The sequence below is a fragment of the Stegostoma tigrinum genome, chromosome 4 (genome assembly GCF_030684315.1).
Source record: "Stegostoma tigrinum isolate sSteTig4 chromosome 4, sSteTig4.hap1, whole genome shotgun sequence".
Taxonomy (NCBI): Eukaryota; Metazoa; Chordata; class Chondrichthyes; order Orectolobiformes; family Stegostomatidae; genus Stegostoma; species Stegostoma tigrinum.
The window spans coordinates 122,657,570-122,676,425 of NC_081357.1; the positions used below are offsets into that span (position 1 = coordinate 122,657,570).

Consider the following 18,856-nt stretch of genomic DNA (forward strand, 5'->3'; position numbering starts at 1 on the left):
GCAGTACGTTATGTTTATTCTACAAAAATAATGTTTTATTCTCATATTTACGGTCTAATTTAAAATCAAACACTCTATGAATCATTAAACTACATCTGTGTCTGGCTTTCCGAGGGCATGTTGTAAACCAGATGGAGACAAGTGGAGGGAAATGGATAGATCAGAGCATCCTAGGATTTCAAGATAAGAAGTTAATGTTAAACTATCTGGATGCTGATGTGCATTGATGAATTATTTTCTTTTTTGTTGAATGCTACAGGGGATGTTTATTCTATGGACCACCCGGAACCGGCAAAACTTTGGTAGCTAGAGCGCTAGCTAATGAATGCAGCCTAGGAGACAGGAAAGTTTCATTCTTCATGCGGAAAGGTGCAGATTGTCTCAGCAAATGGGTAGGGGAGTCTGAACGACAACTTCGGCTTCTGTTTGACCAGGTAAAGAATCAAGTGGCAACATGTTTTCCAATTTTTTTGAATGCATAATTGTAACTTCTAACATGTAGGCATAATTCGCAATATTTGTTCTCTTCTGGCAGGCTTACTTAATGCGACCCTCAATTATATTTTTTGATGAAATTGATGGCCTGGCACCAGTTCGTTCAAGCAGACAAGATCAAATTCATAGGTACAGTTATGAATTTTATGATAATATTTGGTGGAATCTTTAAATATTTAGAATTGTGTCAGAGTGAAAAGAAATGCTGTAATTATGGGAGGGTATAATTGTGGTTCTTACAACTAGCAAGATATTATGATACTTATTTTCAGTGCAATCACAATGTTGCTCCATAGCATCCAAATAATTCCTCCTTTAGTGGTGATAGAAATGTCCAGAGCAATTTACTGTGATGAAAGAAATGGAGGCTATAGAACACAGGGAAATAAATATTGATATTTTGAAAACTGTTCACATTACAGAAGAGGAAGCATTGGAGGTCTCATAAGACATAAAGGTAGATACATCTCTGGGACCTGATGAAGTGTATGTGTGAAGTTAGGAAAGAAATGGCAGGCCCCAGCAGAGATAATTTGTATCATCTTTAAACAGGGATGAGGTGTTGGAGGTGACTACTGATGTGCCTTTATTTAAGAAAGGCTGTAAGGAAACTCCTGGGTGCTAGAGACCTGTGAGCCTGACCTCAGTGGTGGGTAAATTGTTGGAGGTGATCCTGAAAGATGGAATTTACATGCATTTGGAGAGGCAAGGAATTATTAGGGATAGTCAACATGGCTTTATGTAAGGAAAATCATGTCTCACAGACTTGATTGAGTTTTTTGAGGAACTAATCGAAACGATTGAGGGCAGAGCAGTAGATGTTGTTTATTTGGACTTGAGCAAAGCTTATGATAAGGCTGCACTTGGTAGACTAATTAGTCAAGTTAGATCACAGGGATTCAGGATGACCTTGCCAGTTGGATGCAAAATTGGCTTGATGCTAGGTGACTGGTTGGTTGTGGGGGGGATTGTCTTTCGGACTGCAGGCCGGTGATGAGCAGCCTTCCACAGGGATAGGTATTGGTCTGCTTTTTTGTCATTTATATAAATGATTCAGGTGAGAATATAGGGGGCAAGGTCAGTAAGTTTGCCGATGATACCAAATTGGTGGTATCATGGACGGTGAATAAGGTTTCTAAGATTACAAAGAGATCTTGATTAAATGAGTCAGTGGACTGAAGAATGACAGGTGGAGTTTAATTTAGATAAGTACAAAGTATTGCATTTTGGTAAAACAAACAAAGACTTATACAATTAATGGTAGGGCCTTAAGTAGTGTTATAGAACAGAGAGACCTATGGTTTCAGGTCAATAGTTCTTTGAAATTTGTATCCCGGGTAGACAGGGCGGTTAAGAAGATGTTTAGCACATATTTGCCTTCGTTGCTCAGACCTTTGTGCATTGGAGTTGAGATGTCACGTTGAGGTTATATAGAACATTGTGAGGACTCTTCTGAAGTACTGTGTGCAGTTCTGGTTGTCCTGCTCGAGGAAGGATATTATTAAATTTTTGAGGGTTCAAAAAAGATTTACCAGGATGTCGGAGTGCATGGAGGGTTTGAGTTATAAACACAGGCTGGGACATTTTCCCTGGAGTGTGGAGTCGAGGGCTGACCTAATTTTGAGGCTCATAACATCATGAGAGGCATGGATAAGGTGAATGGCAAGGGCCTTCTTGCTAGGGTGGGGGGAGTTCAAAACTAAGGGGTATTTTCTAAGATGAGAGGAGAGAGCTTTGAAAAGGACATAGAACATAGAACATTACAGCACAGTACAGGCCCTTCGGCCCTCTATGTTGTGCCGACCTGTCATACCGATCTCAAGCCCATCTAACCTATGCTATTCCATGTACGTCCATATGCTTACCCAATGACAACTTAAATGTACCTAAAGTTGGGAAATCTACTACTGTTGCAGGCAAAGCGTTCCATTCCCTGACTACTCTCTGAGTAAAGAAACTATCCCTGACATCTGTCCTATCTGTCATCTTTCACCCCTCAATTTAAAGCTATGCCCCCTCGTGCTCGCCGTCACCATCCTAGGAAAAAGGCTCTCCCTATCCACCCTATCTAACCCTCTGATTATTTTATATGTCTCAATTAAGTCACCTCTCAACCTTCTCTCTAATGAAAACAGCCAACCCATCCTTCTACGCCTTCATCCAGGTCATTTATAAAAATGACAAACAGCAGTGGACCCAACCTCAATTTACAATCAATCATTCAGCGGCAATAAATTATAAATACTCATACCAAAACACTGCAAATGATCAGGATACATCCCATTGTAGACAACAGCCATGGCAACAGTCACCCAATGTTTTCAAACTACTTCCATGAGGGGCAACTTTTTTTAACACAGTGGTTCATGCGTTGAACGAACTGCCAGAGGAAGCTAGGGGATACAGGCACAGTTACAGGGTTTAACAGGCATCCGGATAAGTACATTAATACAACGAGTTTGGGGGGATATGTGCCAGTCGCAAGCAAGTGGGGCTAGTTTAGTTTGGAAAACGGTCAGCATGATTAGTTGGACCGAAGAGTCTGTTTTCATGCTGTACGTCTCCATAACTAATTGCTAAACATATCTCAGTTTAATGTTTTTGTTTTCCTATGTCTGTCATTTGACTTTAGTAGTTCACTGCTGACTTAACACATATTCAGTTGGAATATTGTTTGCACTAGAATGTTTAATTGTTTTGATTCCAACTGATGTTGTTACTGAACAAGTCAGAAAGCAGACTGAAAACTGCCTTCATACATTGAATTTTTACTTTGCCAGGAGGTAGTCTTTAACGCAACGCAAATGGGTTTAGCAATTACACAGTGTATTATGCAAAAGAGGTGAAGATAAGATAGACCACACTAATAAACCAAACCAATTGCACATTACAACATATTTAATGATTTCAAAACACTCAGTTAAAAACACAGTCCCATTAATCCCAACAGCATACCACTAGACCATCCAAATGTTAGAGAGAATATCCTTCTCTATTGTACATATGGTTTTGATTTAGGCGTGGCTTCAGTTCCCCACTTCAAATAATCCCTTGAACCACTTCTGGTATGGAACGTGCACTGGGGTAACGTTTTAGCAATTTTAAACCAACCTCTCCCTTTCTGGGGAGTAACTGCTTTACACATCCAGCAATGCAGAATTGTCCCAACTGAAACAAAACAAAGCTTAATTTTCCCCAGCTGTTGGTGTTTGCCCTGTACTCAAAAACAAAGTTCCAGACTCTTCTGAATGAAAGATGAATGTACCTTGCTGTTTACTTTTTAACTTGTAAACTGATCCAGTATAAGAAAATTCCCACTCACCTTCAAAACTAGTATTCTTGGACTGATTTAGCAAGCCATCACCATGGCTACAGAAATACTTAAAGGTTAATCATAAACCCCTTCAGACCCACAGAAAACCCAAATGCCACTAGTACAAATGCAAAATTCTGATCTCAGAAATAAATGATGCTAAGATATATGTAAATTACACCCCATGTGTCACACAATTCAGATTGAATGTTAAAATTTGCATCATGTTGATGGAGAATTTCAAGCCATCTGGTTCAGCTGTTGTAGGGTAGCACTATCAACATAGTTACTTAACAATAGAATATTTAATATTATTGTGTTAGGAACGGACGACTTGGGAGCAAGAATAAGGCATTCATTCCTTTGAGACTATTCTTACTGACATTCAGCAAGACCGTGTTTGATTGGGTTGTGGTCTCAATTTCGGCTTCCCATCTGTATCCCCCATTACTTTTGAATCCTTGTCTATCATTATATGTCTAATTCAGATATAAATGCATTCAGCTCCTCAATCTCCTTTGCTTTCTTTGAACGAGAATACCAAAGACTGATGAGCATTGGAAAGAAGCCAGTTCTCCTCTAACTTAAAATGGAAACCTCTTCGACTTAACAGTGTCTTTTTTGTTTTGTCTTGCTAACTGATGGAGACCTCCTTCCTGTCTTCACTCTGCTAAGTCTACTCAGGATCTTGTGTTTCCATAAGACTACCTCTCATTCTACACTCCAGTGGATAGATCACTAACCTGCCCAACCTTGCCTCCTAAAATAGTTCAATCCCTCCCCGACCCGAGGATTGAGTTGTGTGAACCATCTCTGAACTGCTTTGAGCAAAATTAACCACTTTCAAATAAGGAGGTCAACACTGTACACGGTATTCTTGATGTGTTCTCACTAAAGCTTTTTACAGCCTGCTGTAAAACTTCCCTAATTTTATATTTCATTTCACTTACATTTTAACAACAGTGTGTCTGGATTATTCAAGTAAATGATAAAGTTCTTACACATTGTTTTATTTGTGAGACTGGGATATATTTCTAATTAATGGTGAATTAAGTAACAAAAATTGACGAGGAATACATTGCGTAGGGACATGTGTGAATTTATTTCCCATATGTCTCTTGCATTATTTGGTAATTGTCAAGATGAGAAACATCTATTTTGTTTTATTGCTTTTTTACAGTCTCTCAACTGTTTTAATTATGCAGTTATTGGCACTGTTGATACAATGCATTTTGATGTGGAGGTTGGACTGGGGTGGACAAGGTCGGAAGTCACACAAAACCAGATTATTGTCCAACAGGTTTGTTTAAAATCACAAGCTTCTGAAGTGCAGCTTCTTTGTGAGGTGATTGAAAGTTATGATTTCAGATAAGAAATAAGGTGGATGAGCTTGAGGCTCAGTTGGAAGTTGGCAAGTATGATGTTGTGGGGATAACTGAGACATGGCTTCAAGTGGACAGGGCCTGGGAAATGAATATTCAAGGCTGTACATGCTATCAAAAAGACAGACTGGTGGGCGGGGGGGGGGTGGCCTGTTGGTGAGGAATGATATTCAGTCCCTTGCGAGGGGGGACATAGAATCAGGAGATGTAGAGTCAGTATGGATAGAGCTGAGAAATTCTAAGGCTAGAAAGACCCTAATGGGAGTCATCTACAGGCCCCTAAACAGTAGCCAGGATGTAGGGTGCAAGTTGAATCAAGAGTTGAAATTGGCCTGTCACAAAGGTATCACTACAGTTGTCATGGGAGATTTCAACATGCGGGTAGACTGGGAGAATCAGGATGGTACTGGACCCCAAGAAAGGGAGTCTGTGGAGTGCCTCCGAGATGGATTCTTAGAACAGCTTGTACTGGAGCCTACCAGGGAGCAGACAATTCTGGATCTGGTGTTGTGCAATGAACTGGATTTGATCAGGGACCTCAAAGTAAAGGAGCCATTAGGAGGTAGTGACCATAATATGCTAAGTTTTAATCTGCAGTTTGAGAGGGAGAAGGGAGAATCGGAAGTGTCGGTATTGCAGTTGAATAAAGGGAACTATGGAGCTATGAGGGAGGAGCTGGCCAAAGTTCAGTGGCACAATACCCTCGCAGGGATGGCAGTGGAACAACAATGGCAGGTATTTCTGGATATAATGCAGAAGGTGCAGGATCAGTTCATTCCAAAGAGGAAGAAAGATCCTAAGGGGAGGCGGGGGCGGCCGTGGCTGACGAGGGAAGTTAAGGGCTGTATAAAGATAAGAGGAGAAGTATAACATAGCAAAGATGAGTGAGAAGCCGGGGGACTAGGAATCTTTTAAAGAGCAACAGCGGATAACTAAAAAGGCAATACACGGAAAAAATGAGCTATGAAGGAAAACTGGCCAAAAGTATAAAGGAGGATAGTAAAAGTTTTTTTTTGGTATTTGAAAAGAAAAAAAATGGTTAAGACTAAAATTGGGCCCTTGAAGTCAGAAACAGGTGAATTTATTATGGGGAACAAGGAAATGGCAGAAGAGTTGAATAGCCTCACACATTTTTATTATATTGAGTTGAATAGGTACTTTGGATCTGTCTTCACTCGGGAAGACACAAGCAATCTCCCAGATGCAATAGTGGCTGAAGGACCTAGGGTAATGGACGAACTGAAGGGAATTTATATTAGGCAGGAAATGGTGTTGGATAGACTGTTAGGTCTGAAGGCTGATAAATCCCCGGGACCTGATGGTCTGCATCCCAGGGTACTTAAGGAGGTGGCTCTAGAAATTGTGGACACATTGGTAATTATTTTCCAATGTTCTATCGATTCAGGATCAGTTCCTGCAGATTGGAGGGTGGCAAATGTTGTCCCACTCTTCAAGAAAGGAGAGAGAGAGAAAACAGGAAATTATAGACCGGTTAGACTGACGTCAGCAATGGGAAAGATGCTGGAGTCAATTATAAAAGATGAAATTACGACTCATTTGGATAGCAGTAACAGGATAGGTCAGAGTCAGCATGGATTTATGAAGGGGAAATCGTGCTTGACTAATCTCCTGGAATTTTTTGAGGATGTATCCATGAGGATGTATCTATGAAGATGGACAGGGGAGAACCAGCGGATGTAGTGTACCTGGACTTTCAGAAAGCCTTTGATAAAGTACCGCATGGGAGATTGGTGAACAAAATTAGGGCACTTAGTATTGGGGGCAAAATACTGAGTTGGATTGAAAATTGGCTGGCTGACAGGAAGCAAAGAGAAGTGATAAACGGGTCCCTTTCAGAATGGCAGGCAGTGACCAGTGGAGTGCCACAAAGTTCGGTGCTGGGACCGCAGCTGTTTACAATATATATTAATGATATAGATGAAGGCATTAAAAGTAATATTAGCAAATTTGCTGATGACACAAAGTTGGATGGCAGTGTGAAATGTGAGGAGGATGTTATGAGAATACAGGTTGACTTGGACAGGCTAGGTGAGTGGACGGAAGCATGGCAGATGCAGTTTAATGTGGATAAATGTGTGGTTAACCACTTTGGTGGCAAGAACAGGAAGGCAGATTACTAGCTCAATGGAGTCAAGTTAGGAAAAGGGTAAGTACAACGAGATCTAGGCGTTCTTGTACATCAGTCAATGAAAGCAAGCATGCAGGTACAGCAGGCAGTGAAGAAAGCTAATAGCATGCTGGCCTTCATAACAAGAGGAATTGAGTATAGGACCAAAGAGGTCCTTCTGCAGCTGTACAGGGCCGTGGTGAGATCGCACCTGGAGTATTGTGAGCAGTTTTGGTCTCCAAATTTGAGGAAGGACATTCTTGCTATTGAGAGAGTGCAGCATAGGTTCACAAGGTCAATTCCCGGAATGGCGGGACTATCATATGTTGAAAGATTGGGGCGACTGGGCTTGTATACACTTGCGTTTAGAAGGATGAGAGGGGATCTGTTTGAGATGTATAAGATTATTAAGGGATTGGACACTCTGGAGGCAGGAAGCATGTTTCCGCTGATGGGTGAGTCCAGAACCAGAGGACACAGTTTAAAAATAAGGGATAGACCATTTAGAACAGAGGTGAAGAAAACCTTCTTCACCCAGAGAGTGGTGGATATATGGAATGGTCTGCCCCAGAAGGCAATGGAGGCCAACTCTCTGGATACTTTAAAGAAAGAGATGGATAGAGCTCTTAAAGATAGTGGAATCAAGGGCTACGGGGATAAGGCAGGAACAGGATACTGATTGTGGACGATCAGCCATGATCATAATGAATGGTGGTGCTGGCTCGAAGGGTCGAATGGCCTACTCCAGCACCTATTGTCTATAAACCTGTTGGACTGTAACCTGGTCTCATGTGACTTCTGTCAATGTGTTTTGGTTTTTAAAACCAATTACTTGTAGACTTTGCAGAGTCTTTTGGAAAGTCCAAATGCACCATGGTCAATTCAATTTGTTTTCCTTGTAAACGTTATCATTTAACAAATTTCATTCAATGAGTTGAGAGCATTATTTGCTGTTTTGCAAAACTGTTGATAGTACCACCAGTAATTTTTATTTTCATTTGATTATATAGTATTGCTGATAAAATGAATGTACTTTATTGTAAAGAAAATACCTGAATCAAGACTCTTCATTAGTTAATCAGATTTTATGGTGGAATTTCCCCTTTTTAGGTTCATTTTGAAAGTTGATCTGTTAGAAATCTATAGTTCCTTCCGGTGTTTGACATGAGCAGTGCTTTGTTACCAACATCATTGGAGTAATCTGATGAGGAACTATTTTTGATCAGGTTATTTTTCATATTATAGGCAACTTGATTGTTATATGCTCATGTGGACCCATCATGAAGCCATCATGTAGACTCTAGATGAGGATGTAAGACAAAACTAGTCATGTAGACAAAAATGATTTTAGAAAATTGTACATTTGCATCTAACTGTTTCTTCCAATATTGTACATGTATCTGATGTTACAGTTAACCATAATGTGTTTTGCTTATTTAGTGTTGTGTAAGTTTACTCTTCTTTCTTTATCAGCTCTATAGTGTCTACATTGCTGGCACTAATGGATGGACTGGACAATAGAGGTGAAGTAGTTATAATCGGTGCTACAAATAGACTTGATTCCATTGACCCTGCGCTCAGGAGACCAGGTCGTTTTGACAGAGAATTCTTCTTTAACCTCCCTGATAAAAAGGTATTGGACATTTTTTGACATCCTATTTCTTAACTGGAGCTTTATATTGCAATCTCACTATAGCTTGTGGGAAATGTCAGAGCAGGATTGAAATTTTTGGTGCTTCCTGTGTTCCCTCAGCAATTTCAGTAAAATGATAACAGTCTTGCTACAAAACAACATGTTTACTGAACCGTTGCATGAGAGATATATGGTAAAATGTCAACAGGTATTACCAAAAATATTGGTGTCTCACTTTTAATGTTCCTTTATTTTCTATGTTGCCCCATTCTGTACAAGAATGTATAGGGGTAAATGTTAGTTGGAGGTGCACAGAAATGCAAAAATAATGGAAGCAATTTAATTGCGTTTTTATTTTTCTCTCTCTCCAAACCATATTTCTTTTTTTACTCTGTTGCCAAAATTCAAATTGTCTTTTTCGAAAACATACAACAGTATTCTTTTTGGACCTAAAGGCAATTTATTCTTGCGCTTGTACACTCTGGTGAGCCTCCTTCATCTAACTCTGCTGTCAAATCCTTTATTATTTTTACCTGATATACTTACCTAGCTTTTGCTGAAATGCAGCTTTAATGTTCATTTTATTAACTCCTTTCAGGAAAGTATGTTACATAATTTAGTCAGTAGTTTGTTTTGAGGCATTTCTCATTTTTGTATAGTGCTTTAAATATAAAATTATGGTTGTACTGGATTTATCAGTGACTATCTTATATTTATGAACCCTAGTTTGTTACTGTCCACAGTGGAAACACTTTTTTTCTTCTTTTACTATATCAAATCTTCTCATAATTTTAAAGATTATCTGACCAATCTTCAGCCCTTCACAGTGAAAAGAACCCCAGCCTGCACAATCTGTCCTAATGGTTGTAAATGCTCAGTTTAGATATCACATTGAAAGCCCTTTTCTTTAGTTTCTGTATTTCTTACCCATAATATGGAGATCACCCTTAGCATTGTTTTGTTGAGTATGGCTGTGCTTGTTTAGGTTAATCCTTCTGACTTTCAGTTTTCCTTTTAACAATGAACTCCAATACTTTTGATGCATTTTTAAAGCCTTTTAATCTCTGTTAAAATTTGTGAAACAGCAGCCCTGAATTTCTTGGCCCCTGTACCCACTTTGGAGTTTAATTTTCCAAAAAGTCAGTTATTGCAGCACTGAAACAGACTGTTGAGTTTACTGACTCCTTGTTAAATTATGTGGCTGAAATGTATTCGCCAAGGAAGTGAGAATACAGCTGTCGATGCTCATACAGGTGTGGGAAAAGTGATGAGGTGACCCAAGTAAGTGGGTAAGGCAGCACATTGGCCTTACAGGCTTAGTGGCATAGAAGAATTATATGGGTAACTAACTGAGGGAATATGTTGCATGTGATGGTGGAGGATTGCAGAGTGGTAGAGAATGTAACATCTTCCTTCACTCACTGTTACCTTTAGTGAGAGGTGTGTGAAGCAGCAGAGGACAGATAGTGGCACTTAACCTGGCAGAGTGGAGAAGATCATTTACCTTCTTCCTGCTCTGCTTGGTGTTGTTCAGGGCACCTGAGACAGGTACTGTCTGGTTCATAACATCTGGCTAGGCTGGTAAGTCTTGAGGTGTGGCCAGCTCTGTCAGTGCTTGGGGAAGGAAGACGATCCTTATCTATACTACCCTGACCAGCAGGACCCTCGGCCCTTGGCACTCTACTTTGTGGGTGAATTTCTTGCATTGGGCAGGGGAGCTGTTGATCAGTTGTGCAATGGCATTGTAAATATGGCACTGGTACCAGGAATGTCATTCTATAACAGGATATCTGAGTAGTGGTGAGTGTTTCTGGCAATAGCATGTGGAATAATCAAGCTGGCACTGGGCAAGAGGTTCCCTAGAAGTGAGGTAGTTCCTGAGGTTTATTTGGGACAATAATAAGAAAAATGTTGCCAGGCATTGTTAAGGGAACCCACCATGAAACGCACAAATTGACTTCTGCCAAATTATCGAAATTTTCATTCTGTTTCCCAACACCATCCATTTCAGCGAGTCAATACCGAAATATATCATTCCTATCGGTTCTTCATGCTGGCATGAACTGAGGTGACTGATGACTTGAATTGAACTGAAAAATTGCATCCTCATTCTAGGAGGAAAGCTGTTCACTTCTGAACTAAAACTTTGAACCTTCACTTCTGAGGCCACAACTAAACAGATTGCTCTTATATGATAGTCAGAGCTGCAGATGCTGGAGAAGGGTCTAGACCTGAAATGTCAGCCTTCCTGCTCCTCTGATGCTGCTTGGCCTGCTGTGTTCGTCTAGCTCTACACCTTGTTATCTCAGATTGCTCTCATGTTATTTACTTTGCCTGCCTTGAACACAACAGTATAAATATTTTATTCACTAACATCACAAGCCCGCTAATGCTGTCGTCTTGTGTGTTCTCTCAGAATTTTTGCAGTTCAGTCAGTTTTCCAAATTGACTTTCTGACATTTAAAAAAAAATTCACAAAATTGGCCCACAACCATCTGTCTTTGCTCATTCATATTGGAACAGGAGGGATCTGTGCCATTGGGATGAACTCCACCTGAGCAGAGCTTGAACAGTATTCTAACGGAAAGGGTAAATAGGCTGGTCAACAGGACTTTCAACTAGAAAGTCAGGAGGGAAGGGAAAGGTAAAGCTTCCCCCAGTAGGAAACAAAACAGCAAGTTAACATGTGTAGGGGTAGATTTAACTGCGTGGAAAAGTACGAAGAAAATGATGGGAAAGGAGAACTCAGGAAAGGTTATTAAAGTCTTCAGCACAGACAAAAATAGGACAGTGTGTTCGGAAAGGTTTGGAATCAAACTTCAAGCACACTAGATAAACGAGAGACAATGAAAAGAGAGACGGTTAATGCAGGGCTGAAGGTGTTATATCTGAATGCATGCAGCATAAGGAAGAAAGTAAATGAGCTTGTGGCACAGATCGAAATTGGCAGATATGATGTGGTGGGCATCATGGAGACATGGCTGCAAGGGCTTGAGGATTGGGAGCTGAATATCCAAGGGTATACGTCTTATTGAAAAGATAGGCAGATGGGCAACGGTGTTGGGGTTGCCTTAAGAGCAAGAAATGAAATTAATCAATAGTAAGAAACAAAGTAGGGTCGGATGGTGTAGAATCTGTGTGAGTAGAGCTGAGGAACCGCATATGTAAAAGAACACGGTTGGAATTATGTGCAGGCCTCCAAATAGTATTCAGGAGCTGGAGTGCAAGATACACCAGGAAATAGAAAAAGTGTGTAAGAATGGCAAAGTTACAGTGATCATGGGGACTTTCAACATGCATGTAGACTCAGAAAATCAGACTGGCAGTGGATTGCAAGAAAAGGAGTTAGTGGAATGTCTACGCAATAGCTTTTTGGAGCAGCTTGTGGTGGAGCCCACGAGGGAACAGGCAATTCTGGATTTAGTGTTGTGCAACGAGGCAGACTTGATAAGGGAGCTTAAGGTGAAGGAACCATAAGGAGACACTGATCACAATATGAGTGAATTTGCTGTGCAGTTTGAGAGGGAGAAGATAGAATCAGAGGTAATAATATTACAGCTGAATAAGGGCAACTGCAGAGGTATGAAGGAGGAGCTGGGCAGAATTGACTGGGACAGGAGCCTCACAGGAAAGACAGTGGAACAGCAATGGCAAGAGTTTCTGGGTGTAATTCAGGAGACACAGCAAAAATTCATTTCTAGGAAAACGAAACATGGTACAGAGAGGATGAGGCAACCATGGCTGACGTGGGAAGTTAGGGATACCATAAAAGCAAAAGAGAAAGCATATAATGTGGCAGTGGGAAACCAGAGAAATGGGAAACTTACAAAGACCAACTGAGGTCAACAAAAAAAATGAGGGAGAAAATTAAATATGAGGATAAGCTAGTCAAGAATGTGAAGGAGGACTATAAGAGTTTTTCTTGATATATAAAGGGCTAAGGAGAGGCAAAAGTGGACATTGGATTGCTGGAAAATGATACTGGATAGATAGTAATGGTGAACGAGGAAGTGGCTGAGGAAATGAATAATTATGTCATGCTCACAGTGGACGACACCAGTAATATACCGAAATTTCGAGAGAGTCAGGGGGCAGAGCTGTGTATGGTGGCCATCACCAAGGAGAAGATGCCAGAAAAACTGAATGGTCCTGGTGATTTATCCACCTTCAGTCCAATGGACTGGACCCCAGAGATCTTAAGGAGATAGCTGAAGAGATAGAGGAGGTGTTGGTGGTGATCTTTTAGGAATTGCTAGAGTCAGGAAGGGTCCCAGAGGACTGGAAAACTGGTAATATGACACCCCAGTTTAAAAAGCGAGTCAGGCAAAAGACAAAATTACAAGCTGATTAGCCTAACCTCAGTTGTGGGTCATATTTTAGAACCTTTTGTGAATGATGCGATTTCTGAATACTTGGAAGGGTCTGATAAAATAAGGTAAAGTCAGCATGACTTCATCAAAGGGAGGCCATGTCTGATAAATCTGTTAGAATTCTTTGAGGAAGTAATGAGCAGGTTAGACCAAGGAGAGCCAATGCCTGTTATCAACCTGGACTTCCAGAAGGCCAAGACAAGGTGCTCCACAGGAGGCTGCTGAGTCAGATAAGGGGCCAGGGTGTTAGAGGTGAGGTGCTAATATGGATTGAGGATTGAGTTTCTGGCAGAAAGCAGAGAATGAGGATAAAAGAGTCTCTCTCAGGATGGTAGCGGTGACAGGTGGTGTTCCACAAGGATCAGTCTTGGATCACAACTTTTCACTTTAAACACTAATGATCTAGATGAAGGAACTGCGGGCATTCTGACTAAGTTTGCAGATGATACAAAGCTAGGTAGAGGGATAGGTAATGTTATGGATATGGGGAGGCTGCAGAAGGATTTGGACAGGTTAGGAGAGTGGGCAAGGAAGTGGCAGATAGAGTACAAAGTGGGAAAGTGTGAGGTTATGCACTTTGGTAAGTACAATAGATGTATGGGCTGTTTTCTAAATGGGGAGGAATTTCAGAAGTCTGAAGTGCAAAGAGACTTGGGAGTTCTACTCCAGGGTTCTTTCAAGCTAACCTTACACATTGAGTCAATATTTCAGAAGGCAAATGCACCTCTTAGCATTTATTTTGAGAGGACTTGAATATAAAGGCAGGGATGTACTTCTGAGGCACTGTAATGCTCTGGTCAGGCCACGTTTGAAGTATTGTGTGCAATTTTGGGCCCATATCTCAGGAAAGATGTACTGGCCCTGGAGTGAGTCCAAAGGAGGTTCACGAGTATGGTCCCAGGAATGTAAAGCCCAACACTGGAGGAACGTTTGAGGACTCTGAGTCGATACTCATCGGAATTTAGAAGGATGGAGGCGGACGTTCTAATTGAAACTTACAGAATTCTGAATGGCCTGGACAGAGTGGATATTGGGAAGATGCCTCCATTGGTAGGTGAGGCTAGGACCCGAGCGCACAGCCTTAGAGTAAAGGGAAGACCTTTTAGAACAGAAATAAGGAGAAACTTCTGCAGCCAGAGAGTGGTGAATCTATGGAATTCACAGCCACAGAAGAGTATATTTAAGACAGGTTCTTGATTGACAAGGGGATCAAGGGTTATGGGAAGAAAGCAGGAGAATAGGGCTGTGAAACTTCTCGGCCATTAGATCATGGCTGATTAGACTTGATGTACTGAATGGCCTAATTCCTGCTCCTATGCCTTTATGGTCTTATTCCTATCTTATGAAACAACTAAGTAGCTTCAACAGTGTCAGCTCCCATTGATACAGTAGATTCTAACAGCTGTGGTTCATGTGAAATTAGCAACATAGGGACCAAGACAGAACTCAACCCCTGGACCTGGGGAAAGGGTCAGTTATCTTGTATGAATTTCTAATACTTAATAGTCAATTTTATGCATGTGTCTTCCAGACTATTAAAGGTATGCCTTGAGACAAAGTTTATTTTTATTAGAGTATTGTTCTGTCCCTGCAAGATGGAAGCTGAAAATATTTATAATTATGAATTTATGAATTCAAAAAGAGCATAGTTTATGTTTGGGGATAGTAAAGTACTGAGACTGAATTTGGTTATTTTTGTTGACTATTTAGGCACGAAAGCACATATTTCAAATACATACTAGAGACTGGAATCCGAAACTGTTGCAGGGTTTCCTTGATGAATTAGCTGAAAAATGCGTAGGTGAGTATTTAACTTAAACCCCTTTAAAGTATGTTTGTATTATTCTATAATGCATTTTAAGATTACTTTGGGTAATATTGGCTTGAGCAACTGTATTAAGCTGAAGGGGGGGTGAGTTGAAGTATGGTCAATTTGCATGTCGTCTTGAAAATTTTAAACCTGGAGATTTTGTTTTTTGATAAATTGGTTTTGATAGAATTGTAAAAGTTATATTTTTTTTCTGTGGATATGATTGCTGGCAAGGTTGGCAATTATTGCCCATATCTAGTTTACCTGAGGGTTGTGGTGGTAACCACCTTGAGCTGTGTGATTGGTGTATCTCAACGAGATTAGTTAAAATGCATCCCCATTCAATTTTTGGGATTAAATTGATCAGTCTGTCTATATCGTCCTATAGCCTAAGGCTTCATCCTTGCTATTTTTATCATCCGCAAACTTACTGCTCGTACATCTTACGTTCATGTCTAGATCATGAATGTACATGTCCAAGAGCAAGGGACCGACCACCCTTTAACCATCACCCTCTACTTCCTTTCAGAAAGCCAATTTTAGATCTAATTTACCAAATTGCCCTGGACCTCATGGATTCTTCGCTTCTTAACGATTTTGCTGTGCTGAACTTATGTCTGAAGCTTTATACCAACTATACTGCCTTCATCTAAATACCTTGTGACTCCTTGAAAAATTCAAATTTGTTGGGTATGACCTCTCTCTGATAAAACCATGCTGACTACCCTCGATTAATCTGCACATTTGTGTTAATTTAAATGCTGACAATTTTTCCTTTACTACTGATGTGGGACCACTGGCTCATAGCTTCTTGGTATATCTCCACCACCCTTAATGAATAATAATACCTACCACATTAGTTGTCCTCCAGTCCTCTGACACCCCTCCTGTGACTAGAGGAAAAATAGAAATTTAATGTCAGAGCCCTTGTAATCACATCCCTTGTCTTCTATTACAGTCTAAATATGTCTGCTCTGGGCCAAGGGATTTATCCATTTTCAAGTCTGTTAAAACTGGTGATACATCCTCCCTTTCAATGTTAATTGTTCATGGATAGACAGTCACCCTCTGATTTCTGGGCCTACATTGTCTTTCCCTGTAGTGAATGCAGATGGAAAATACTTGTTGAAAACCTAAGCTATGTCTTCTGGCTGTACCCAAAAAATTGTCACTTTGGTCCCTAATGAACACTAATCTTTCTCTAGTTATTTTCTTGCCCCTAATATACTTATTAATGAATTTTCCTTTGTTACCTTCCAGTGTTTTTTTCATGTCCTCTCTTTGTTGTCCTAAGTAAAATCATACTGCACCCCGCTCTGCACTTTCTAGGGCATTCACCATTTTGAGTCCTTGCTATCTGCAACAAGCTTTATTTTTGATCCAGTTATGTCCATCCCTTGACAACTAGAATTCTCTGAGCTTGTAAAGCCCATCCTTCACCTCTATCAGAACATGTTGGCTCAGCACTCTTACTGTTATCCTTTTGAATTACTCTCAGTGCTCTAAAGTAAATTTTTCTGCAAGTGATTGCTCCCGGTCATTTTGCCAGATCTAGTCATTTCACATTAAAATCAATCTTCTCCCAATTTTGAACCTTTGTTTCTGGTTTCAGGGTCTTTCCCCATAATTAAAGAAATTACAATTTACTGGGACTAAAAGCCCATTTATTCTGATAGATTATGATTCAGTAATCTAGAGGGCTACTGTTCCGTATTTATACTGCACTTTGCATGTGTGCCATTCAACCTGCAACTGTAAATTGTCCACGTGAGATATTTATGATAGTGTAAGTGTGTAGTCTGTTGATAATGCCACAAAGGACCAGATATCTGACTTGAAAGAATTATCCTGTCAGTGACGTCATGCTATGATTTTTATTAGTAGTCGGCTTTGTGGAGCTCTGCAGTTATTGAAAGTGCATTTTTGTTGACCAAAGTTAAACTCGTATCATGTGCCATGGCCGATTGGAAAAGCAAATCTTTCTGGCCATTATTCTCCCATAATCTGGATGCAGGAGATCCAGGTTATGGAGAATTGTGCAACCGAAAGATGACAAAATGGGTAGCTATTACTTAATTGTCATTGAGGTATGACCACAGAATGTGCCTTCAAGTCTCCTGTGATTGGTCAGTTGGATTTGACGTTGCCACATATTTCTGCTATTGTGTGTGCCAAGTATATTAACAAGAGGGCCATAAAGTACCATTTTTGTTTCTGTTGTGTGACTTTAGTGTATTTAAAAAAATTAACGACTAGTTGCTACCGTAGGATCTTCAGAATTTAATCTGAAAATTGTAAATTCAACTCCCTTGATAAAGTTTGTGTCAGACTTGAAGAAAACCTTTTTGTGGAAGGCACCATGAGCTCACCGATCTGGGGATGAATGTGCAAAATCCATTACAGGTGGCAATGCAGGCTGACAAAGTGATTACAAAGGCAAACAGGATCCTGGGCTTTGTTAATAGAGATGGAGAGTACAAAAGCAATGTAGCTGTGATGAACCTTTGTAAGACACACTGGTTTGGTTTCAATTAGCATATTGTGCCATTTTGAGGAAGGATATAAGGATATGAAGGCTTAACAGGAGAAATAGAAGATTGTGCATTTTAGTTATACTTTCCTGACCAATTATGGAAGGGCAGTAAATACTGGCCTGGTCAGTAACCCCCACATCCCATGAACAAATAAAAAGTGCAATGAGCATATTTGCAAAGTTTATAGTTGCTTTCCTTTTGAGAGAGGAAGATTGAGAGTAGCATTAGTAGAGGTGCTCACATTGAGGGATCCAATCAGTGGTAGACAGAAATTGTTCCCATTGTCAGAAGGATTGTTAACCAGTGTGTACTGATTCGAGGCAGATGGCAAAAGAATAGTTAAACCTAAGGAAGAACTTTTATGCAACACATGAGGATTTGGAATGCACTACCTGAAAATGTTGAGGGAAATTGAGTCGTGGCTTTCAAAAGAACTCGGACAGGGAGCTGAACAGAGAAATTCACAACATGTGCAAGAGCAACTTGCCTAACCCTTTCCATAGTACTGACATAGTGACAATGGGTTAAATGGCAACTTTCTGTGCTGTAACCATTCTATAAATCAGTGATATTATAGATTTAATTCACAATTTATGAATGCATAAATATGTTGCATTTTATCCCAGGGATGCTACTTTAGTTTTGAGTTATTGGGAAACAGATGACTGCTTTTTTTTAAAAAGGCATTTTGATTTGTTATCTTAAGGCTACTGTGGGGCTGATATAAAATCACTTTGCACTGAGGCAGCCTTGTTTGCCCTACGCCGACGCTATCCTCAGATTTATGGAACCAGTCAGAAGCTGCAGCTGGATGTCTCATCAATTGTTATAAGTGCACAGGACTTCTACCTTGCCATGCAGAACATTGTGCCTGCTTCACAACGAGCCGTGACTGCTTCAGGAGAAGCACTATCGCACATCATCAGGCCTCTGCTGGAAAACGTCTTTAACAGAATTCTGATTGCATTGTACAAAGTTTTTCCTCATGCTGAACAGACTCAGAATGACAACAGAGATGGTTGGTATACATTTATAAGGGCTTTTTTGTTACTATATATTTGCTGTATGAAATACTAAGCATCTTATGTGATGAGGGTAACAAAGTAATTCGTTTATTATTTCAATCTGTACACTTCTGTACTACGTGTAGAATCACAGATGTCAATCTGTATTGTACAGCACACTGGAATT

The 18,856-nt window shown here is 40.3% G+C and overlaps 1 protein-coding gene across 2 annotated transcripts in view; it reads left to right on the forward strand.

Annotated features, from left to right (window-relative positions):
- The window catches only part of atad2b (ATPase family AAA domain containing 2B), a 125,325-nt gene that overhangs the window by 54,882 nt on the left and 51,587 nt on the right, over nt 1–18,856 (forward strand). For both annotated transcript variants that reach the window (XM_048530670.2, XM_048530668.2), the window contains exons 12-16: nt 260–434; nt 536–624; nt 8,792–8,951; nt 15,032–15,122; nt 18,372–18,683. In XM_048530670.2, the coding sequence (XP_048386627.1) occupies nt 260–434; nt 536–624; nt 8,792–8,951; nt 15,032–15,122; nt 18,372–18,683 (827 nt within the window). The remainder of the gene's footprint in view (nt 1–259; nt 435–535; nt 625–8,791; nt 8,952–15,031; nt 15,123–18,371; nt 18,684–18,856) is intronic.